General features: G+C 48.8%; 2 protein-coding genes across 5 annotated transcripts in view; one reads left to right on the forward strand and one right to left on the reverse strand.

Moving 5' to 3' along the window:
- The window catches only part of LOC121027069 (cytochrome P450 4B1), a 60,926-nt gene extending 45,713 nt beyond the window's left edge, over nt 1-15,213 (forward strand). For 3 of the 4 annotated variants that reach the window (XM_040470128.1, XM_040470127.1, XM_040470125.1), the window contains exons 2-12: nt 7,411-7,552; nt 7,736-7,780; nt 8,324-8,451; nt 9,254-9,378; nt 9,695-9,846; nt 10,001-10,107; nt 10,810-11,000; nt 13,211-13,344; nt 14,143-14,207; nt 14,308-14,390; nt 14,819-15,213. In XM_040470128.1, coding sequence (XP_040326062.1) covers nt 7,411-7,552; nt 7,736-7,780; nt 8,324-8,451; nt 9,254-9,378; nt 9,695-9,846; nt 10,001-10,107; nt 10,810-11,000; nt 13,211-13,344; nt 14,143-14,207; nt 14,308-14,390; nt 14,819-15,002 — 1,356 coding nt within the window. In that variant the 3' untranslated portion in view covers nt 15,003-15,213. The other variant, XM_040470126.1, reaches the window with a different exon arrangement.
- A 2,549-nt stretch (nt 15,214-17,762) lies between these two features.
- Nucleotides 17,763-22,880, reverse strand: part of LOC121017620 (cytochrome P450 4A11-like) — a 7,086-nt gene continuing 1,968 nt past the window's right edge. Inside the window, exons 3-7 of the mRNA XM_040455968.1 lie at nt 22,594-22,877; nt 22,370-22,504; nt 21,442-21,506; nt 21,216-21,292; nt 17,763-18,748 (exon numbers count right to left, since the gene is read on the reverse strand). Coding sequence (XP_040311902.1) covers nt 18,580-18,748; nt 21,216-21,292; nt 21,442-21,506; nt 22,370-22,504; nt 22,594-22,877 — 730 coding nt within the window. The 3' untranslated portion in view covers nt 17,763-18,579. The remainder of the gene's footprint in view (nt 18,749-21,215; nt 21,293-21,441; nt 21,507-22,369; nt 22,505-22,593; nt 22,878-22,880) is intronic.

A 22,880-nucleotide genomic window follows, 5' to 3' on the forward strand; every position in this document is an offset into this window, starting at 1 on the left:
GACCGCGAGATCGTGACCTGGCTGAAGTCGGACGCTTAACCGACTGCGCCACCCAGGCGCCCCAAGGGAGGGTTTTGATAGAGGAGACAGTGATGGAGAAGACAAGTAGTGAGACCAGTGGGTTAAGGAGAGGCTTTGCTGAGTAGAGAAGGAGGTCATGGGAAGGTCAACCCTAATGGAGGTGTGAAAGGCATTTAGGGAGACCTTCAATCCCTTGCCTCTCACTTCCTTCCACTTCTATTTGCCTCCACCAAAGCTAGGCTTGCCCTAGGCCCGTAGGCCTCCCTAGCCCAGGGACTTGCTCCCCTATCTCATGTGAGAGCTGGATGCCCTCCTCCCCCCAAATGCCCCTGTCCCCCACCTTGAGATGTATAGAGGGCTTGGAGCACAGCTTAGCTCTGGCTTCTTGGCTCTTACACAAGAATCTGGAGGGCCTTGGCACCAGGAAGAAAGATCAAGTGTTGGAGGGGAGGTTCTTTTGGGCCTACAAAGGTTTCCTGGGGAACCATGGCAGGCCTAACAACTCTACATTCCTCTGGGGTTTGGCACCTCTGCTATGTTGGATCCACATGTGAGCCTGAGGGATGGGAGGGTAAGTGTAGGGATGTTTTTCCAAACCAAGATGAGGAAATTGAGGTTCAGAAAAGGGGAGGTATTTGCCTATGTCCATATAGTAGCTCAGGAAATGAGACAAGGCTGGGTGCAAGACTTGTGCCTTTTCATGCAGGACATGATCTTTCCGTACAAAGTGACTGCAAGTTTGATTCCTAGCCTAGTGATTGTGGAAGTAGGAAAGGAAGGGCAGGAGGTGGGGGCAGAACTGTCCATCAGGATTAACTTCTCCCTTTATTTTATTTTTTAAGTTTTTTTTTTTTAATTTTTTTAAAAAATACGATTTGTGGTTCAAACTCATAAGCTGTGAAATCATGACCTGAGCTGAAGTTGGACGCTTAACTGACTGAGCCACCCACGTGCTCCTAAGATTTTTTTTTAACATTTATTCATTTTTGAGAGACACAGAGCACAAGTGGGGGTAGGGCAGAGACAGAGGGAGATACAGAATCTGAAGCAGGCTCTAGGGTCTGAACTGTCAGCACAGAGTCCGACGTGGGGCTTGAACTCACAAACCATGACATAATGACCTGAGCCAAAGTTGGATGCCCAACCAACTGAGCCACCCAGGCACCCCTTAATTTTTCCTTTTTTATCTCTGATTACAGTCTAGAGGCCCTGGACACATCTGCCTATCATCCTATTCAATTCTCACAGTGTGTCCCCTTGAAGTGGGATCATGTCTTATTCTTCCAGGGTCCCCCTTCTTCTACTCTGGGGCCCAGAGAGGATCTTGCACATAGTAGGTGCCATGTCATGTTGTTGGTCTGAGGTTGGGAGGGGCTGGAGAATCTGGACTGTTGTGAGGGGGAAGAGGGGAGAATGCCATCTCCAAGCCCAGGAACAGTGATCCCCTGGGACTGCATAGTCCTCCTCCCTGGCCTTGCTCATCACTGGGGCAGTGCCCCTGACCTTGTATTGTGAAGTGAAGGGCCCTGGCTGGAGTCTGGGGCCCTGGCTCATTTTTATTCAGTTGATGGGCCTTCACTGTGCTTCTTGTCTGTGCTTCCCTTTCCTCGTCAACAATATGGAGATAAGCATTTTTACATTGTTGGGTTAGTAGAGGATCAGAAAAGATAAAATATAGATAGATACTTTGCAAAGTGCTGGGCAGATGTCAGCTGTTAAACCCCTGTGGAGAGATTCTTGCTGCAAAACACACTGAGGCATTGGTTTCTTTCATCCTCTTCCTTTCTCCAAAATCAACCCAGTCTTTGGGAGTCAGATAAGGTTCTTCTTTTCTCAAACAGCTTGTGTTATCTGATCAACAACTCTGGGCCTTGCCCTCTGCTGAGGGCAGAGAATAAAGCAATGAGATTAGAGCCAGCCTTAGAGTGACCTGGTCTGTAAGAGAGACAGATAACACAACACAGTGCCCAGCCTGGGCAGGGGATGCTGAAGTGAGTCCCAAAAGATCTAGATGCAGCAGCCTATGGAAGTGAGGAAGGAAGGGTGGAAGACACTACCTGTGTAGGGGCACAGCGGCTGGAAAGAGCATCGAGTGTGTAGGAAATTAATTTGTTCAACAAATACTTCTTTCTCTAGATCTAGTATGTTCATGGCTGTTCACTTCTGGAGTTCTGAGGGGGGAGGACAGAAGCAAGAGGATGAAGCCAGAAGAGGGCAGGTGCAGATCACATAGGACCTTGTAGGCCACATCAAAAGGCTTTGTTCTGAGTGCAATGGGGAACCATTGAAGGGATTCAAGTCAGGAAGTGATGAGCTCAGATTTGTGTGAACACTGGCTTTGGGATGGTGGCTAGATTGGCAGAGACCAAAAAGGAGGCAGGAAGAGCAGGACAGGGCTGAGGCTCCCATCCAAGCAGATGTTAGTGGAACGACATATTAGTGACATGGGGAGGAGTATGAGGTAGAGCAGGCTGTCCTGGCATTGAGGGCATGGCAGAAGCTGGCAGTAAGACCTCCTCCACAGCCAGATGTAATGGTGTCAGTGAGGTCCCCTGTATGCACTAGGAAAAGGGGAGCTTTGTTAAACTGTGGCATTAATACAGCTGGATAAGAACCGAATTTAGAAAAGTCACCTAAAGAGAGAAAAGGTCTCCTTGAGCCACAAGACTGGACTGTAACCAGGAGGAATGAATTTCTGTGTCTAAGTGTAAAAATGTGGGGATTTGAGACCCAAGACAAAAAGGCTTAAGGCTGACAGCACCTTCCAGTGTCTGGGCACAGGAGCCTTGGGGTCCAGATTTGGAGAGTTTCCCAGGAACTGCTATATCTGGCTCTCTTAGTTCTGGTTTATTGATTCCAGGGAAAAAAATCACTTGGGGGTCCTGCAGGGGAGAAAGGCAACCTCCATAGGGCATCCCCTTTTGTATTACTATGAATTAGGGGGGAGGACTTCATTCCATGTTTCTGGCTGGTATCAGGGCAGATGGTGATTCCATTCCTAGGTATGTGAAGAGGGCAGATATTGTGTTGATGTTTGAAAATGCTGGGTCTGAGGGCCTAGGGGGTGTCATGCAGAGACATGACATTTCCAGGGGATGGCTGGTCATGTTTCTGGAGATTAGGAGAAAGATAAGCTGGGATGAGCTGTCAATTTTGTAGTCTCAGATAGATGGCAAAGGAAGTCATGGGAGTAGGTGAGAGCCTCCAGGGAGAAGGTGTAGCATGGGAAGAGGCCCAGGACTGGATCTAGGGGGAGCCTCACTCTTTGATTGATAAATAATGGATGAGGAGCTACCAAGAGGGTGCATCGGGAGAGGTGGGAAGACATCCAGGACAGAGTTCAAGAAAGAGGAGGGAATCGACTGTGTCACAGCAGCTGGAAATCCACTGGGCTCACCCACAAGAAGGGTGTTGGTCACATTAGCAACAGCAGTGTTGGAGAGATGAGGGCTGAAGAGGGAGGAAGTGGAAACATCCAGAAAACTCTTTTGAGAAGTTATGAAAGGAGAAGGAAAATGGGGGTGTTAGCTAGAGGAGGAAGCAGAATCCATGGAGGTTTTGTTTTGTTTTGTGAGAGAGACTTGAGCATGTTTTAAATGCAGGTGGGAGGAGCCAATAGAGGATGGGGTCTGTGATGTGGGAGAGTGAGGGGGTGATTGATGGGTGAGGTGCCCAAAGGGAGGGTTGGAGGCCCTGGGCACCTCCTCTACTGGAACAGGAGGGAAGCTGGTGCAGAGCAGATAGTTCTTCAGATCTTGTGGTTTTAGGGCCCTCTTATCTGATGGCTTCTGTTTCCTTTATGAAGTAGAGCAAAGCTAATTTTCTGGGAGCAAGGAGCAGAGGGATGAAGGGGACAACTGAGGAAAGCAGCTTTTGAGAAGTAGATAGTGGCCCAATGCTATGGAGCTTTCTAGAAGGTGCTTCTGCTGATCTCTGCTCAAATGTCCCCTAAGAGAGGACTTCCCTGACCATCCTAAGCCGCTGTCTACAGTAGGAGCCTTGCTCCTTAGCTTGCTTTATTTTTCTTCCTGGAGTTACTGCTATCTGAAATTATATTGCTAATGCATTTGATTCCTGTTTATTTCCTTTCTCCCCACTTGGCATGTGAGTTTGGAGAAGTCAGAGCTTTGCCTTGCTCACTACTGTTCCCCCAGGAACTAGCCCTGTTGTCTAGCATTGAGAGTGGGTACTCGGGGTGCCTGGGTGGCTTAGTCGGTTAAGTGCCAGACTTCAACTCAGGTCATGATCTCATAGTTCGTGGGTTTGAGCCCTGTGTCAGACTCTGTGCTGATAGCTCAGAGCCTGGAGCCTGCTTCAGATTCTGTGTCTCCCTCTCTCTCTGCCGCCCCCCCCCCCCCACTCGCACTCTGTCTCTCGAAAATAAATAAACATTAAACATTTTTTTTAAAAAGAGAGAGAGTGGGTACTCCATGCCCACTTGTTGAATGTGTGAATGAATCCCTGGGGGACCCAATTTGGGGCAGCAAAACTGCTCGTATAGGGTGGGGGCCAATGTCTGCATCCCCATGACTTGGGCACTTCTTGGGCCCCTGTCCTCCTGTCTTCTTAGGTGTTTGGATGCTTCCCTGTGTTCCCCTTCCAACCTGGTCATTCCTGGGGCTGGAGCTCATCCTCGGTGCTGAAGACAGGGAGGTATTGGAGGCATAGCACAGGCTTTGGAACTGAAAGACCTGGACTTGAGGATTGTGTGACTTTGGGCAAGGCTCACCATAACTTCTTAGCCAATATGTGGTGGCTGGGAGAGTCATGGTGACCCATGTGAATCTCACCCAAAGTCCCTCTGCTCCTTCTGTTGAGCCAAGGGTCTCTTCTGAGTTGTGTGTTCACAGCCATTCACATGTGTTCACATGCACATTTGTGGTAGTACACTTGTCTCTGAAAAGGAGGATAGAGAATGAAGTCACCTATTTGTCACTAGGGTGGGGTGGAAATTGTCTCTCTACCCCGTGGACCATTACATACCCCTCCAATCTCCTGATGACTCTGTGCTTAGCTCCATGGAGTTTGTGTAAATCTAATCCATTTTCTTAAACTGATTTTTTATGGTTATTTCATAGATGCTGCCTCATCTCAATTGTTGTTAGTTCTTCTTGGTAGATATTTCTAATCTTTTAGCTTTGAATATACAGTTTTGGTGTCCTTGATACTGGTTAGGGTTTATGCACATGCTTAGTGCTGCCCAGTCTTGTGGGGAGAGGTAGTGACCAAGAGGTGGGGTGGGGGAGGACTGAGACTAGAGCACCCATGGACCCCTAAGGATGTCCACCCTAGAGAGGAGCCGGTCTGGGGAATCTGGCCCCCACTTTCCAATCCCAGGACGTTCCTGGGCAGTGGGAGCCTGTGGCCCCAGATACTAGAGTGGACACTAACAGAGAACGCCACAGGCAGTTACCAGGTTTCCAAGGGAATGGAGATGGAGGGTGTAACTCAAGCTCAACTTCCCATGTGACTCGGGACAAGGATTAATCCTTTATCCATGGGTGGAAGTATCGTAGGGCATGTTCAGAATGAATTCTTTAGTGTAGTTTGGGGGCATTTGGGAGTAGGATATGGCAGGAGATGCAGGGAGGAGGAAAATGTTGGGGAAAGATAGGCTTGAAGGGGAGGTAACTACAAGTCAAGGGCTTACCTTGTGCAGGATCCAGTGCCGGGTCCTTCCATATAATATATCAGTTAAGGGCTTTAAATGCCACATGAGGGGCGCCTGGGTGGCGCAGTCGGTTAAGCGTCCGACTTCAGCCAGGTCACGATCTCGCGGTCCGTGAGTTCGAGCACCGCATCAGGCTCTGGGCTGATGGCTCAGAGCCTGGAGCCTGTTTCCGATTCTGTGTCTCCCTCTCTCTCTGCCCCTCCCCCGTTCATGCTCTGTCTCTCTCTGTCCCAAAAATAAATAAAAAACGTTGAAAAAAAATTAAAAAAAAAAAAATAAATGCCACATGACCTCAACAAATAACACATGCCCTGCATGATTTAATTAATACCAAAAAAATCCTATAAGGTAAGTTATCATTACCATTTTACAGATGAGAAGAGTAAGATTCAGAAAGCCTAAAGATGTTGCCCACATTCACACATCTAAAAATAGGGGAAATCAATATCAAGCCCAGATCTTCCAAGCTCCAAAGATTGCAGGCTGTGAAGTCAGCTTTCCTTAGTTCACATCCCAGCTCCCCAATTAGCTATAACTATACCTCCTCACAAACTCTGGAGCTCAAACTTTATTCTGAGACCCATGGGCAGGCCACTGAAGGGTTTTAAGTATATCTCTGAAAGACTGCCTCTGAATAGGGGAAAATGGATAAGTACATAATGGTACATCACTATAGTGGAATACCATATAATTGAAATAGCTAAAAATATTGAGGGACAGTTAAATGCATGAGTTTGAAAACAAGGACAAAATATGTTAAATGAAAAAGGCAGGTTTCAGAAAAGTACATTTATATAAAGCACATCTGGTTGAGTAGATGTAGCTAGAAAATCCCCCAAAGAGCACACACCACCTTCTAGATAACCTCTCCAACCTCATCTCAGGCCACTGTCCCACCGAGGGGCAGCTCCTGGAAGACACCACATTCCCCCTGCCCCAGAGCATTTGTGCTTGCTGTTTGCTCTACTGGGAGTGTTCCTTCCTTACTCTTTGCACTGCTGGCTCCTTGTTATCCTTTGGTTTTCACCTTGAGTGTCCTCTCCAACAAGAGGCCATCCTGGATCTACCTGTCTAAGCAGATTAGTCTGTTCTCATAGCACTGTTAGTCTTTCTCATAAGACTGTGTTTGTTCCCTTGTTACACTTACTACTGTCTGTATTCATTCTACTTGTTGTTTACTTGAATATTATCAGTGTTCCCCATAGAATGAAAGGGTAGAACCATGTCTGTCCCATCCCCTGGGACGTCTAGACAGTGCCCTGCCTATAGTAGGACCTCAGTACAAATGTGTTGAATGACATAGCAGGGGCAGAATCGAGCAGACTTCTGCATTGCACAGCAAGCTGGTATTATCTTTCTAAACTATCTTTCTAAACTATGAAAAAGTTTAATGCTCAAAAGCATTTGCTTTTTGTGAGCAGTATAGACAGAGTGTTGGTGACAGGTACCAGATGGAAGCAGGTTGGCTAGTTTGGGATTGTTAAGCTAAACCACGTATAGTAAGAGTGTGCTTAGACTTACAGCAGTGGCTCTGGGACTGGAGAGGGGCCTGAGCCCAGAGATATATAGGACTGTGACTGGCTGGCAGAGGAATGCAGGAGGAGGGGAGGAAGCCCCAAGGGTCTCTCTGGGCAGCCTCCTCTCTTCCTGCCCAGGGACTTAAGGCCTGGCTGGTGATAGTGTTCCCTGAATGTCTTGCTCTTCTTTAACTATTTCAGATCCAGAAGACAGGGAGCCTGGACAAGGTGGTGTCCTGGGCCCACCAGTTCCCTTATGCCCACCCACTCTGGCTTGGACAGTTCCTTGGCTTCCTGAACATCTATGAGCCTGATTATGTCAAGGCTGTGTATAGCCGAGGAGGTGAGGCCTCCCAGGAGAGGGTGGGGTTTCCTGAGAGCAAAAGGCTCAGAGCTCCAAGTGGGGAGGAATCGTGGGGTCTGCACCTTACATCTGGGCAGCTGAGGTCCACATCCTATTGATTAATAAGCCTCTTTCGGGTATCTCCTAGTTTTTGCATGACCCGATCTTCTCTTTCTCCTTCAGATCCCAAGGCTGCGGACGTGTATGATTTCTTCCTCCAGTGGATTGGTGAGTGGGCACTTGCTTTCTCTGACCTTAGTGCTGGGTTACCAGGATCCTTCCCTGTCCCATCCCTCTCTGTCCTGTGCCAACTCAGTCTTATCTCATCCATGGGAACACCTGGCTCCCAAGTGCCCCTCCCAAGCTCAGCTGCTCAGTGGGGACACAGGGGAAGAGGCAGGATAGCTCCTAGCTGGCTGGGGAAGTGGGGCTCAAGCATCTTCTCCTGCTGGGTATGTCCTCTTCCATGGACAGGCATAGCAAGGGCTTTGGAAAATACATGAGTCTGAGAAACAGCTTCCTGGAATAGGTGGCCCTGGAGTGGGATCCTAGGAGATTTTATTGGTGGTGCTGGCCGGGCAAAAGCCTGAGGAGGGAATGATGGTAGGGCCAGGCTGGTTTCATCAGAGGCTGCAAACACTGGGTGGCTAGAAGGCAGAGTTGTTGGGACAGGAGTCTGGGTAAGGAGGACTGGGGTGGGAGCCCCAAGCTGCCAGGTGTGGGACAGGATCTTGTAGATGACCAGCTTCCCCTCTGCCATCTTTTACCCAGGGAAAGGCCTGCTGGTCCTCCATGGGCCCAAGTGGTATGAGCACCGCAAGCTGCTCACACCTGGCTTCCACTATGATGTGCTGAAACCCTACGTGGCTGTGTTCAACAACTCCACGCATGCCATGCTGGTGAGGTCCCAGTGCCAGGCTCCTGGAGGCTATGGTTGCCTCCTCCCCACCCCCAAGCTTCCCTGGGGCAGGGCCATGAGGAGAATTGCTAAGACCCCAAAGGCCTGTACTGCCTATAATAGCAGTGCCAAGCCCTGCTGTGCCTGATACCTGCTGTGTGCTGGGTTCTGACCAAGTGCTGAGGCTCCAAGTAGTTGGGCAGCTCTGGCCCTGTCTCCACTGGGAAATCCAGGCATCCCTCTTCCCAGAACAAAAGGCTTCTGTGAGTCCCCAGTAGGGATCCTCCTGTAGCAGACTGGAGGGATACCTATATCTGAGAATATTAGGAAGGTCTTTCATATCTGGAAAGTGCTTCCTTCTCATTCTCTGCCTACCACAACTATCTAAAATGTCATTAGCAACTCATCTCTGAAAGGGATGCCAAAGATCAGGGATCAGGCTCTGACTCTCAGGGATGGGTAATCCCTAGAAGTTACCCAGGGTAGTCTTTCCCCTCGTAGGAGACTCCTCGCTAGCATCACTGCAGGCCTGACTTATACACAGGCCGTGCTGAGGAGCTCCCCACCTCTCAGCCCTCCTTTTCCCTTTATGTAGGCTCTCTGGCTCAGTGTCTGTATGTGCTGCCTCCTGGTCCTACCCTAGCCTGAAGCCCCTACCTGCCCTGCACCCCTACATTCCAGCAGGATGGAGGCCAGGCCAGGGACTTGGTTCATGGGAGAGAGGATAGGCTGTGCGTCCTGGAGGACAGGGGTGGGGGTGCCCAGCTGACCCCCTGACATTACCTTCCATTTCTGGGCTCCAGGACAAGTGGGAAGAAAAGGCTCGTGAGGATAAGAGCTTTGACATCTTCTGTGATGTGGGCCACATGGCGCTGGACTCACTCATGAAGTGCACCTTTGGCAAAGGAAACAGCGGTCTCAGTCACAGGTCCGGGGGTACTTGGGGCTGACCACAGTCTCTATCTACCCAGGCCAGCTCAGTGGGGAGTGTTGGCAGGACTCTAGGGCCCTGGTTTGAGAGGACATAGGGTCCTGCCCTAGGAAGCCCCAGCTTGGGCATAGGTGGAGGCAACTGGGCCTTGCCCAAAGTTAGAAGACAGATTCTTCCTTTGGTGGAGAGGCTTAATGGCAGGGAGAGGAAGGGTGAGAAGCATGTGGTTGGGGCTGGATTCTGGAATGGAATTGCCCCAGGCAACTCTGTGGGTCACAGTCTGAGCACTCCTGCCCACTCTTCTACTGTGTAGGGACAATAGCTACTACCTGGCGGTCAGCGACCTCACTCTGCTGATGCAGCAGCGCATCGAGTCCTTCCAGTACCATAATGACTTCATCTACTGGCTCACCCCACACGGCCGACGCTTCCTACGGGCCTGCCAGGAAGCCCACGACCACACAGGTGGGCATTTCCCACAGGGCCCAACCACAGGAAGCCAAGGGTCCAGTCTAGCTCCTCTAGGCCCATCTGGGACCTCTGCCATTGCAGAATTTCAGCCCCCCCTTCAGGCAGAGAATGGGTCCCCAGGCAGTGACACTCTCTGCTCCTGGCCCAGACCAGGTCATCAGGGAACGAAAGGCAGCCCTGCAAGATGAGAAAGAGCAGGAGAAGATCCAGAACCGGAGGCACCTGGACTTCCTAGATATTCTTCTGGGGGCTCGGGTGAGTGAGTGTGCAGTGGGCCACCCCAACCCGAGAACTTGTACCAGAGGGGTCAAGCCCCTCCCTTGGACAGCAGCAGGGGCTGGTAAGCACTTTCCTTCTCTTTCCCCAGCAAATATGACCTGCTCCTTGTCTTATGACACACATCAGAAAAAACTCATAGATGGGAAGCTGTGGCAGTGGGGAGAGATGTAGTAGCAGGAAGCCTGGGTCATATGTTAGAAGTCCTAAAGACCAATTCTAGCCTTCTAAGACTCTGAAGAGTCTTTCCTTCCTTCCTTTCCTTCCTTTCTTCCTTCCTTGATTCATCCACTCTACAAACTCACTAACCCCTACCCTGGGTTAGTTCTTGTGCGGAAGATGAGAAAGACCTGGCCTTGCATCCAGACACTTATAGTCTAGTGGAGGAGACAGGAGGTGGACAGTGACAAAGATCTCTTCCTCTGCCAGGTGGCATTCTGAGCAGAATTGACTGTCAGGGCTGGGTAAGGTCACTTGGGCAGAGGGATCAGGGAAGGTTTCCTGGAGTAGGAGGCATCCAAACCATGCCTGGGATAGGAATCTGGGGGAAGGTCTCAACTCCCAGTCTGAAAAGGAGTTTTCCTTCTCTCCCTTGGACCTTCATTTGACAGCTGTTATGATGTCTTCTTGATACCTATCTCAAATACGTTGAGCTGTCCCATCATGCCTTCCCTAACCTAGGATGAAAGTGGGATCAAGTTGTCCGATGCAGATCTGCGGGCTGAAGTGGACACATTCATGTTTGAAGGCCATGACACCACCACCAGTGGCATCTCCTGGTTTCTCTATTGCATGGCCCTGTACCCGGAGCACCAGAGTCGTTGCCGGGAGGAGGTCTGCGAGATCCTTGGGGACCGGGACTCCTTCCAGTGGTGAGTGAGGCTGTGGCTGAGCACAGTGTCTTGCTTCCCTGTCCCAGCAATAAGTTGAGCCTATGCTGTCTGGTGTCATCTTCAGATGATGCAGGGGGGCCATCCTGGAAACTAGGTGAAGGTGGTGGCCATTGTCCTGTTCCTTCCAGTGCTGTGGCTTTCAGGGGGGGGACCTCTGCAGACACATCCCTCAGCTCCTTCTCCCATAGTGCAGCCTTTTTCAGGTTGAGTTGCCACCAGGAGGCCGATTTTTGGTGTACTGACTGCCTCTGCTGGCAAAACCTGACTACCCTTCTGGGGTGCTGGATGGAACAGTGGGGGCCAGATGCCGGGAGATAGGAGGGAACTGAGGATGGATACAGCCAAACCCTGGGGAGCTGACCACATCCCTCCCACCTGCCTTTGGATGGTTATGTGCAGCCTCTAGACTCCTCTGGTGAAAGAGAAAAGCCTGTTTCCCAAACCCCACCACTTAAAATCTTTCAATTGTTCTCTGTTTCTTGATTCAAATTTGAACTCGTTGACATGACACTGACAGATGCTGACCTCTTTGCAGGTCATCTCTGGGATTCTCCCACAGGCCCCTCTCTCCCTCCCTCCTCCCCCTCAGGCCTTGGCCTTCTGTCAGCCACCTTAACTTTCTCTCTGGCTCCTGGGCTACCTCCAACATGGGGTTAGGCACACAGCATAGCACAGCAAATGCTCCGTCAGTGGGAGAGACTTTAGATTCACCGGAAGGAGACTGACCTATATTTCAGGATCTGAGATTTGATGTCTCCACTATATACTTTTACCAGCCAGATGTTGGAAACCTCCCAGGGTGTCCAGCCATGTGCCAGGTGCTTCTGGGGGTGCGGCTGGGAAGAGAAGGAAAAGGAGCCAAGTTGTTGCCATTAGGAGGTTTTTAGAAAGTTGAACCAAATAACCAAAAGCTAGAGAGAAAACACAGAATGGAGTAAGATTGAGTGGCCCATGTTGAGAGCAGAGGAATCAGAAGGAGTGGGGCTTGGACTGACTTTCTTTTTTTTTTTTTTTAATTTATTTATTTATTGAGAGAGGGAGAGAGAGGGAGAGGGAGACAGAGAGAGACAGAGAGAGAGGGAGAGAGAGAGAGAGAGAACAAGAACAAGTAGGGGAGGGGCAGAGAGAGAAGGAAAGAGAGAATCCAATGCAGGGCTCAAACCCATGAACTGTGAGATCATGACCTGAGCCAAAATCAAGAGTCAGAGGCTTAACTGATTGAGCCACCCAGATGCCACTTGAGTTGGCTTTCTAAGGAGGGGTGACACTCAGGCAAAGGAAGAAAGAAACAGGCATTTAGGTGGTATAACAACATGAACACAGCTTGGAGGCAGGGAGTTAAAATATTTATTTATTTTATTTTCACTTCATTTCAGTTAGAACTTGAAGCAACTTACAGGACACTTATTCAATACAAGTAATAAAACAAATGAAAAAATTATTACTGGTATATAATACTTTGTTAATGTTAATTGAAAATATCTTATCCCGGTGTGTAACCTGCCATTTCATCTCCTCTAAGGTATCTCTTGATGAATACAAGTTCCTGGTTTTAACAAAGTCAAGTATATCTAAAAAAAAATGAGGACCTGGCCAAAAAAAAATCCTTAGGGTTTGGGGCTCTCTAATAAAGTGCTGCATAGTGATCATGGTTGGACCACATTTATGTGTGAGCTTCCTGGTAGAAAAGAGGAAAAGAGAAATACAATTTTTGTTTTTGAACTGAGCTTGTCATAGTTTATGCATTTATTTCTTCATTCAACCAATGTATATCAGCCCTTGTTTTCTTCCACCTCAGCTCCACAGGGGAAACCAAGTGGAACCTAAAGAATTGTCCTTTATGGGGCTTTTGCGGGGCCTTGAGAGACACAGGAGTGACTGTCTTTGATGGCTGGATACACATACAACTCTAGGGTTCTGTGCCTTCCTTTTCTAGCAGCAATGAGGGAGGGATGGAGAAAAGTGGAATCAGAAAAAAAAAAAAAAGAAAAAAAGGAAAAGTGGAGCCAGAACCCCTGGGTCCAAGTGGCTACCCCATTCCAGTCTGGTGTAGACACTTGAAGCATTTATGTCCCTCTCCCTGTTGGATGTGTGATGGTGGTTAAGGTGGAAAGGTGGGGCTGGAGGCTGCCTTCCTGTGGAACCCCATTCCTTCCCATCCCCAGAAAGCTTGGTTGTATTGCTGGTAGGGATGATCTGGGGAAGATGACCTACTTGACCATGTGCATCAAGGAGAGCCTTCGCCTCTACCCACCTGTGCCCCAGGTGTACCGCCAGCTCAGCAAGCCTGTCAACTTTGTGGATGGCCGCTCTCTACCTGCAGGTGAGATGGAATGGATTGAGGATGGAACTGGAGTCCTTGTGGATGCTTCTCTGATACTCTCTGTCACTTTGGTCAAATCTTTGCACCAATGGGGAAGAGCTCAAGCTTTGTGTTTGGCCTTGGTCCAAATCCTGGTTCTATAATGTATGGATAAATCTCTACCTCGAGCCTCTGTTTCCTCTTCTGTAGAGCAGGGGCAAGAAGAGTATTTGCCTTACAAGGTTGTTGTCAAGGTTAAAGAGACAGTATTCATCAGGGATGTCATGTACCACTATGTAGGTTGTGTCCTGAACAACTTCAGGAAGCACCATTCACATAGACAATGATGATGTGCATTCCACAACCTGTGCAGCTGTATGTAGTAGCTTCGTAAGGAGTGTTTTACTCTGTATCCGGCACACAACATGCACCTGATGAATGGTAGGTGTTATTATTGATAGCATAAGGTTATGAATAGTAACTTCCCTCAAGCATCAATTATTTGAAAGTAGAAAGTGTTGTAATAGTCCTTGCCTGTCCTATCTCATGGTAAGGTGGGTTCAGTCCTCCTTTTTCCTCTCTCCATTCCACAATGTCTGCGTCAGGTGCTTGTGTCCAGTGCTGGGACTGGAGGAAGTAGATATGATCATCAAAAGCACTTTTATGTCTTGAACGTGGTGATGAACACTCCATCACTGGCAGTGCTCAGGCGGGGGCTCGTGCCCAGTTAGAAGAATACTAGGGGATTCTGGCCCTGTGAGGAGGTGGGCATGGCTCTCTGAGGACCACCTAGCTACCAAGCTTCTGCTCTGCCCACAGGCAGCCTGATCTCTCTGCACATCTATGCCCTCCACAGGAACAGCTCAGTGTGGCCTGACTCTGAGGTACCCCATCCCTGGGCCTGGAGGTCAGATGGGGTGGGAGGCTATGGAGGTCACCCTCTCCAGCACCTGGCAGATATTTAAACAAGGCTTGTCCTCTTAGGTCTTTGACCCTCTGCGCTTTACTCCTGAGAATGTGGCCACACGCCACCCCTTTGCTTTCATGCCCTTCTCTGCTGGGCCCAGGTAAGGAGAGGACCAATGTCCCCAGGCCCTCAGGACTGGGGAGGGGAGAATGGAAGATGTTGTGGTTAAAGCACCATTTTGGGGAATTCTGTGATAAGGGAGCTGCCACTGGGTTTTGGGTGATCCTAAAGCAGAGTAAGTTCCAGGGACTTTCTTCTTTCCATTAGCATATTCATGTTCCTGGCAGGTGGTGGGCTGGCTGAGTCATTCCAAGAGAAGCCCCCAAACCAGAACTCCCAATGTGAATCTACTCGGTCTGGGACCCTCACTGTGCTCCCAAGATCTGTTGCCTGTGTCCAAGTCAATCAATTGATCAGCCAGTTATCCATCCACAAATAGTTATTGGCTTTTGTTGGCCACTAAGAGTTTTGGACTTTCTCACTCTTGACACACCATAGTCTGATCCCACCTCGTGCTGCTCATGGTAGGAACTGCATCGGGCAGCAGTTTGCCATGAATGAGATGAAGGTGGTCACGGCCCTCTGCTTGCTCCGCTTTGAGTTCGCCCTGGACCCCTTGCAGCCCCCCATCAAGATGCCCCAGCTAATCCTGCGCTCCAAGAATGGAATCCACCTCCGCCTGAAGCCTCTGCACCTGGGCTCTGGGAAGTAGCTCTGCCTAGGGTAGGGCCCCAGACAGCCCAGACTGTGGCCTCTCCTTGGGCTGGATCATAGAATCTCCCAAGCTGGATCATAGAATAGCTATGGCTCCCTGTCTTTGGGAGGCTTACAGTTTAGAAGGGGAGCAGGCACCCACATAAACAGTCACCTGGAGGGCAGTGACATGTAAGCATGTGTGTCAATAAATGTTTATTATGTGTGTATTCTAAACCTCATTCATTCAACAAACATATGATGAGCACATACTTGCTTCTAGGATCTCCCTTTATCTCCTATAATTGACAATCTTTCTAGAATGTAGCAGAAACTTACATGCCAGCCCTGATGATGCAGTGAATGCAATGGAAGCTTTGTCTTGGGATTCATGATTCTGATCCAGCACTCACCTACTCCACATGAAAGAAGGATGGCTTTGAGGACTTTCCCCCTCACTGAGATGTATTTCTCTGCTTAACTGTGTGTGTGTGCATGTGTGTGCATCTGTGTGTGTGTGTGTGTGTGTGTGTGTGTGTGTAATATAACAGACATAAAGAAAAATTACCTAAACAAAAACTGTACAAGGCAATGAATTTCTAAAGGAAATTCCCAGGCAACTACCACTGAAATCAAGGAATATGGAACATGGTTTCCCAAGTGTATCTTCTGCCCCTCCTGAGACAAGTTTCTGTAGCACTCCAGCCATTGTCAGCATCTGTGTCACAGTCACCCAGTACTCTGAGTGTTCAGGCTTTTGCTGGAGAAAGCGGTAGAGTGGCATTAAAGAGGGGGGCTTCCTGGAAGAGACAGTGCTTAAATCAAACCTTGAGGCAGGTGAGGTACAAAGGTACAAAGAAAGGCTTTAGGGGAGGGCCTCAGACTGGGGGGCCCCATGATGAATTAGAAATTTTTCAGTATTCCCTGCGGCAGCTGCCTGATGGGTGGGGTCACATATATCACCAGGATTCAAGTTCTAAGGCCACTATTGAGTTCCAATCCAGGAATTAGACAACAGTGGAAAGGAGGACACTGGAGATGGAGGGGATGGATAAGAGAGGGGAATTCTAGCCCTGGGACTTGGGGATGTCTCCATGTTGCCCTGAGGATGTACCATATGGAGACACAACCTTCCTGCTATTGATGCTTCCCCTTCTTAAAAGAAGGCCACAGCCCTGGAAGTTTGGCTATGGGCCACCTGCTCACTCCTGCAAAGCCTTGTCAAGACCCAGACCTCCTTACCCACCTGAGCTGAGACCTCAGCTAGGGTGTCATCCATGCCACCAACTTCCCTCTCTGTCCTGCTTGTGGACAGACCTTTCTCTATGCAAGTAGAGGTAGCCATCACCAGAGAGCAAAACTCAGAGGTCATAATCACCTCTGGCCCATGGGTGGCACCCAAGTCTAAGACTTGTCTGCTTCCCTTATCTGGTTTGTCAGGAAACCTATGAGGAAGGACTGGAGGTGGCCCTTATCCTACTTCAATGTTAAGAGAAGGAAACTGCCAAGATGCCCATCAGAAAAAAATCTTGAGATGAGGCCTTCTGACTTTGGACCCTCGTGACCAAGACTCCATAGGTGTATTGATTCTCTTGTTCTGAGAGTGTATGTCTGTGGGAAACAGAGCTGAGAGCTCCAAGCTTGACAGAAGGGGAAAGCTCCACGTGGCAAGGGAGGACCGAGGCTGCAGAACAGCGGGCACCAAAGATGAACTCCAAACACCCAGTGGCTTCCTATGACCCCTGGCATTTGTATGCACATGTATGGGGTAGAGTATAGAGTGTGTGAGGAGTGCACACAGGTGTGGCTATACAGGTATGTGGCATGGGGATTGTGCATATGAGTGTGAACTCAGCCTGGGTTTCTTCTTTTGCCTAGAGGCAGCAGGCTTACTTCTTGGTCACAATCATTAACATCAGTATATTCCTGTGGTCAGAGCATGTGTCCATGGCTGGCCACCCAGAATTCCAAGCTCCCATTATCTTGTACTCTCTGAGCCTCAGCCCCTCCCCTTCTGCACCACCTGATGCCAGGGAACCTTCCAGACTTCCTGTCCAGTGCCTTCCCAGCTTACTTCCCCAACCCCTAGTCAAACACCAAGCATCCACTCTGTCCCTTCTCAAAGCAGGGCTGAACTAGCCCAGTGATCTAGGAAGCCAGGGGACAGAAAGGGAGGTCCTAGATATAAGCACCAACTGGGGAAGAAGGCCCTTCAGGGAGGCAGAATGTAGCATCACACCATAAGCAGAGGCCTGCAAGGAAGTCTGTCTATGGCATCCAGGGGTCTGGCTAGGAATGGCAGGGAGTGGAATAGGAGGGAGATCTGTGTTTAGAACCAAGGAAAGAATGGGGGCTGGTTTGAGAGAGGTGGAGGAGGGCAAAGGAGGACCTGGGAACAGGGCCCAGGGTCAGGAGGACAAACCCCCAAGCAGTCACATAATGGGGCAGGGTTGAAAAAGTCCCTCCCACTCAGGGTGGCAGACCAGAGATGCAAGGGACTGCCAAGGGGGTTGTCCTATGGGAGAGATGCCACCTTCAATTTGCTGCTTGGGTCGGTGTCACATCCTTTGCCACTGGCCAATCCATTGGCCCACATGGGCTCCTACCAGTACTGCCTAGATAGCCAACCACTCCATGGCCTGATGCAACGGGACACATCCGGCCCTCCTGGGGTTCTGGCATCACAGAGCAGATATGACCCCACTTCCTTGTCTCCTCTGTCTTTCTCCCCCTTCTCTCTCTTTTCTTCATCTACTTCCAAGAGAAGACACACACTCCATACAACATTAAGAACTTTATTCCAGGGAGGAAAAAAGAAGAGGGTATATGAATAATGACAAACAAGAATGCAGGTAACACACAGGAAAGAGCTGGGAGCATGGACCAATAGCAATCACACAGAAACTAAGCAGGGTGAATGATGGTTCCCCAAGTCCATGTCCTGGAACCTGAGATAGGTCTGTTTTATCCAAGCAGGGCTATACAATCACAAAAACCTTTATGGAAGAGAAGGTGATATGAATACAGAAGCAGAAAAACATTGAAAGATACTGCTGAATTTGAATATAGAGGAGGCTCCAGAAGCCAAAGATCACAAGGAATGCAGCTAGAGGCTGGAACAGGCAGAGGGTGATTCTCTCTTAAAGTCTGGAGGTAGTGTGACTGTACCAACTTCTTGGCTGTTTTCCAGCAAAATCAATTATAGAATTTCAACTCCAGAACTGTAAGGGAACAAATTGATATTATTATAAGTCACTAAGGCTATGGTAAATTATTTTGGCAGCCAGAAAAAAATAATATAGGGACAACCAAACAGGTACAAAAGGAGAAAGACATGCAGAGGAAAGCAAGGTGGGGGACAAGCAGGCATTGGGTTAAGTGGACAGGCAGGGATTCACATAGATAGGAAAAAGGTAAAAGATGAGTAAATAGGAAACCTGGCAAAGGGTGAGACAGAGAAGGTCAGACACTCTGATGGCAAGAGGAGGCTATCAGGGAGGCTGGAGGGGGACAGAAGACAGGAGACAGGGGAGACGGACAGGAAGACAGGATGGCAGGCAGGAGGGCCTCAGGACTCATCCTTGTCTGCACAGGGGTTAGAGCAGCTTCCTGAGATGCAGGTGGATCCCATTCTTGGACCTCAACACAATTCTTGGCCAGGGAACAGGGACCCTGGAAGGATCTGGCGCCAGCTCAAAGCGGAGCAGGGTCAGGGCCACCGCCACCTTCATCTCGTTCATGGCAAACTGCTTCCCGATGCAGTTCCTGGGTCAGGGAGGGAAAAGGGAATGCAAAGTGGCCTCAATCCCCTTGCTGGGAACAGCACATGCAGGGACCTCCTGCATGGACCTGGCCCCGATCCCTTTCCTTATAGGATACACACACATCTTGACCCAAGCCTTGCTTCACACTCTACCTCTGACCTTTGACAAAGCCTACAGTCTTCCAGGGCTAGCTCCTTCTCCTACCTCTGATGTCAACAGGACTGAAATCCTCTTACAAGGGGGTCAGCCCCCTGAGCCACCCAGGCAAGTCAAGTGATCACTACAACAGTTAATCAAATTATTTGCCCTCTCCATAAGCCATTTCTGATTTCATAAAGGGAAAGCCAGGATAGGGTACCATAGGGGATAGGCTGGGACACACTTCAGGCCTTAACCATCTGGGGAGCAATAGGGACCCAGATCCTCAGAGAAAGGACAAGGTGGAATTGTGTAAGGAAGTCAGAATGGAAACAGGGAAACATCCTGGAGGGGCAAGGCCTTAGCGATGCTCAACCTGCTACACCATCTGCCACCCAGTTTGGGTCTAGACTCCTGTCATCCCCTTGACCCCTCCTTCAACCAGCTGCTGTAGATATTAATTGTACTTGATAAAGCCTGCCATCCCTCAGGCTCCTCACCCAAGCTTTCCTGTCTCCTGCCTTCCCTTCCTGTCCTGAAGCCTCAGCCCAGTTCAGACCCTCCCAGGCCCTCCATCACAGCTAAGACATGTCCCTGTGCCTCAGCTGGCATGAAAACCCTCTCCTGCTTGTTGCCTCACTCACCTGTCATCTATCCAGCTCCACCTTCCAGCTCAGCTCCTGCTGATGAGATCCCTGAGAATACGCTCCCTCTACCTCTACCTGCCACATGCTCAAGGTTAAGGGCAATGAAAGTTCACCCTCACCTCTGCTGCTGGCAGCACATCTGTATTCACAGACCGTGAAGTCACACTAGTGTTTTTTACTCAGGGACACATCACCTTCCATAATAGGACAGTTCCAGGTACACGGAATGTCCTACTGTGTGTTCAGTTAGTAAATGATGGAGTGAAAGAATAATGAATGAATGAATGATGTCTCTTTGAGTGGAGACATTTATCTATTGACTGTGAACTTCACCCTCACCTCTGCTGCTGGCAGCACATCTGTATTCACAGACCGTGAAGTCACACTAGTGTTTTTTACTCAGGGACACATCACCTTCCATAATAGGACAGTTCCAAGAGGCAAGGGCAGTATCTTTCTCTGTGTTTCCAACTCCTAGAAGAGGACTTGGCATACATAGATAGGCTTAATTAGTAGTCTTATAACTGAATGATGTTTATTGAACTGAAAAAAACCCTGAATGGAATGAAATGAAATATGAGTAACTATTAGGTGTGAGCTAGGCTGGAGCTGTCTATCCCTCTCCTGTCTCTACTGGCAGCCATATGACTTGCACCAATGTCTAGGCTCAAATCCTACAGCGAGTATCTGGAAGAGTAGTTTGCTTAAAGCCTATTCTGTGAAAGTGGATTCACTATTTGAAGAACTCACAGATTTACGTATTCAGAAAATAACTTGTTTCTAGTAAATATTTACAAGGTTTATGGAGGTTACTGTTTAGAGGACCATTTCAATAGCACTGGAGGATTTCAGAGCAGCCACTCTGGAGAATAGTCATCCAGCTCCACAGCCACTTCAAGTCTGATTTATGTTTTACACACCAGGAACTTTGCAAATGCCATATACAAAGTGTCATCTACAAATTAGTGGGTTTTCTCTCAAAAGCAGTTGATTGTCCTCAATTTTGTGCTTTTGGCCAATGTTGACTATATAGATTCTGGGACTAAGATATATAAATCCCATTCGCATAAGGAATTTTGCTAGCTGGAAAAGTTGTCATGGTTATGTGAATATTAATGCAAAGTAAACATTTTGTTGGATTAGATTGCAAAAATAGAGAAGACAGGTATTGATGTGAGACATTGTTCAAATGACTACTCAAACCAATCATGTATATGACTTGACCATTTGTAACAGGAATCCATGGGAAATCCAAACCCAGGCAAATAGCATTGATACAGTGAGTGACAGATCAGTGAATTAGGTACAAAAAGCAGTGGGCTGGACTCACAATATAGGATGAGAGAAAATCATCTTTAGAAATTAGTAATAATTGAGAAAATCAAACATCTGAAATATTCTGATTATGAGAAATCATCCTCCTAAAGTGAGGAAAGCACAGGAATACACTAAACTTTGGAACACCATGATACTGAATTATAGTTGGCTATTGGGTAAGAGCATGGGTCAAAGACATCATGGCAGGTTGTGATTGCCACCTTTCCTTTGAACACAGAGACACACACCTATTCTCAACACACAATCATAAAAGACCAGTAACTGCAGACATCACAGATGAACAGAACAGGTCATAAACATCAAATATATGCCTAGAACACCCCCATCCATGTTCAAGCACCTCACCTTGATCCTCCTGAGAAGTGCAGGAAAGCATGACTGTGTCGAGCAGAACCTGGTGCATACTGTGAAGGGTCAAACACCTGCAGAGGGAACACCAGGGACAGGACAGGTGTAGTCAAGTCTCTCCTTCCTATCAACCAACCACCACACAGACTACCCAGAGGTGGGATGGGGAAGATGGATGTGTCTGGAGAGATCATCCCATCCCCTCCTACCCAGGCCATCATACCTCTGGGTTTGGCCACACCTTTGGATTGTGGTGAAGGCAATAAAAAGAGAGCATGAGTAAGAATCCTGTGGGACAGAAGACAAAAGACTGATCATACTCATGCCATGAGGAGCCATGTGCGTGCACAATGAGAGCCACTTCTCATCACTCCAAGTGGATTGATTGTGTGGCAAGGGAGGTGGGGCTTACATGGCAAAGCATATGTGAACATATTACTAGATAACCAGAACAGGTTGAGAAGCAGGAAAGAACTGGAGGCTTATGTTCTGGAGGAACTAAAGTGACAGACAACTCACATTTGTCAAGTACAATCTATGAGCCTTTGGGGAATATGCATGAACTTATCCATCCTCACAACAACCGTCCAATGAATGTGCTCATATCTCCATTGTTCACATGAGGCACCTGAGCCTCAAGAAGCTAAGCTACTTGCTTATGACCACACAGTTAGAATGTGGCAGGGCTGGGATTCAGATCAGTGGTGAGCCGAATGTTGGCCTCCAACCATGGCTGGGATCTCAGGTATGATCTTCAGCTTCTCTCTGCCACCAGCCTGAGGGCTCTCCAGATCTTGGACCATCTGAGCCATGACAGTGAATTTTTTAATGTCTCTCAGTAACCTAGACCCCAAAAGGAAAGATAACATCTCCCCCTACTCCACCTGATTGTCTTTCAAGCATTCACATCTCAGGGAATTAGAATATTACGGCAAAACCCAAAGCCACATTCAGAGGCTGCCATTTGTTTATTGAGTTTCTGCTGGATTTAAACTCTGTGCAAAGCACATCATATACCTCACCCAAACTGCAAAGGAAGCATTGATTCTGAGGTGGAAACTAGTCTCAAAGACTTTCAGGAACTGCCTTGGGGTGTATAGATTTCTGGCTTCCCATGTGTTCTTATTTAGTGAGTGTGGTGATGCTCATACCTTTGGGCAAGGACCGTCCATCAGGGAAGCTGATGGGCTTGCTGAGCTCTCTTCCAATGCCTGGAACTGGCGGATAGAGTTGCAGTGCCTCCTTGATGCACATGGTGGTGTAGGGCATCTGGTCTAGGTGGTCCCTGAAACAAAGCTATCCTGAAGGACAGGCAAGATGCTGGCAAGCAGGGAATTCTCTAAATGAGTGAGCAGGGGTCTCCCATCTCATGAGCACTCACCAGTGTGCTCATCTCCCAGAAGGCTCTGGACCTCTTCCCGGCACTGCTGTTGATGCTCAGGGTGTGTGGCCAGGGCATAGAGGATCCAGGAGATGCCACTGGCTGTGGTGTCATGGCCTTCAAACATGAACGTGTCAACTTCAGCACAGAGGTCCTTATCAGGCATGCTGCTCCCGTCCTCCATCTGGGAAGACATGGTGACACAGCAGGGTTTGCCTCCCTCCTCCAAGCTTGTGTGCAAAGCCTCATGCCTCCCCTGCTCACACTCACTTTGGCAAATC

This window comes from Herpailurus yagouaroundi, unplaced genomic scaffold, assembly GCF_014898765.1.
Source record: "Herpailurus yagouaroundi ecotype Mexico unplaced genomic scaffold, PumYag 77, whole genome shotgun sequence".
In the NCBI taxonomy this organism is placed as follows: Eukaryota; Metazoa; Chordata; class Mammalia; order Carnivora; family Felidae; genus Herpailurus; species Herpailurus yagouaroundi.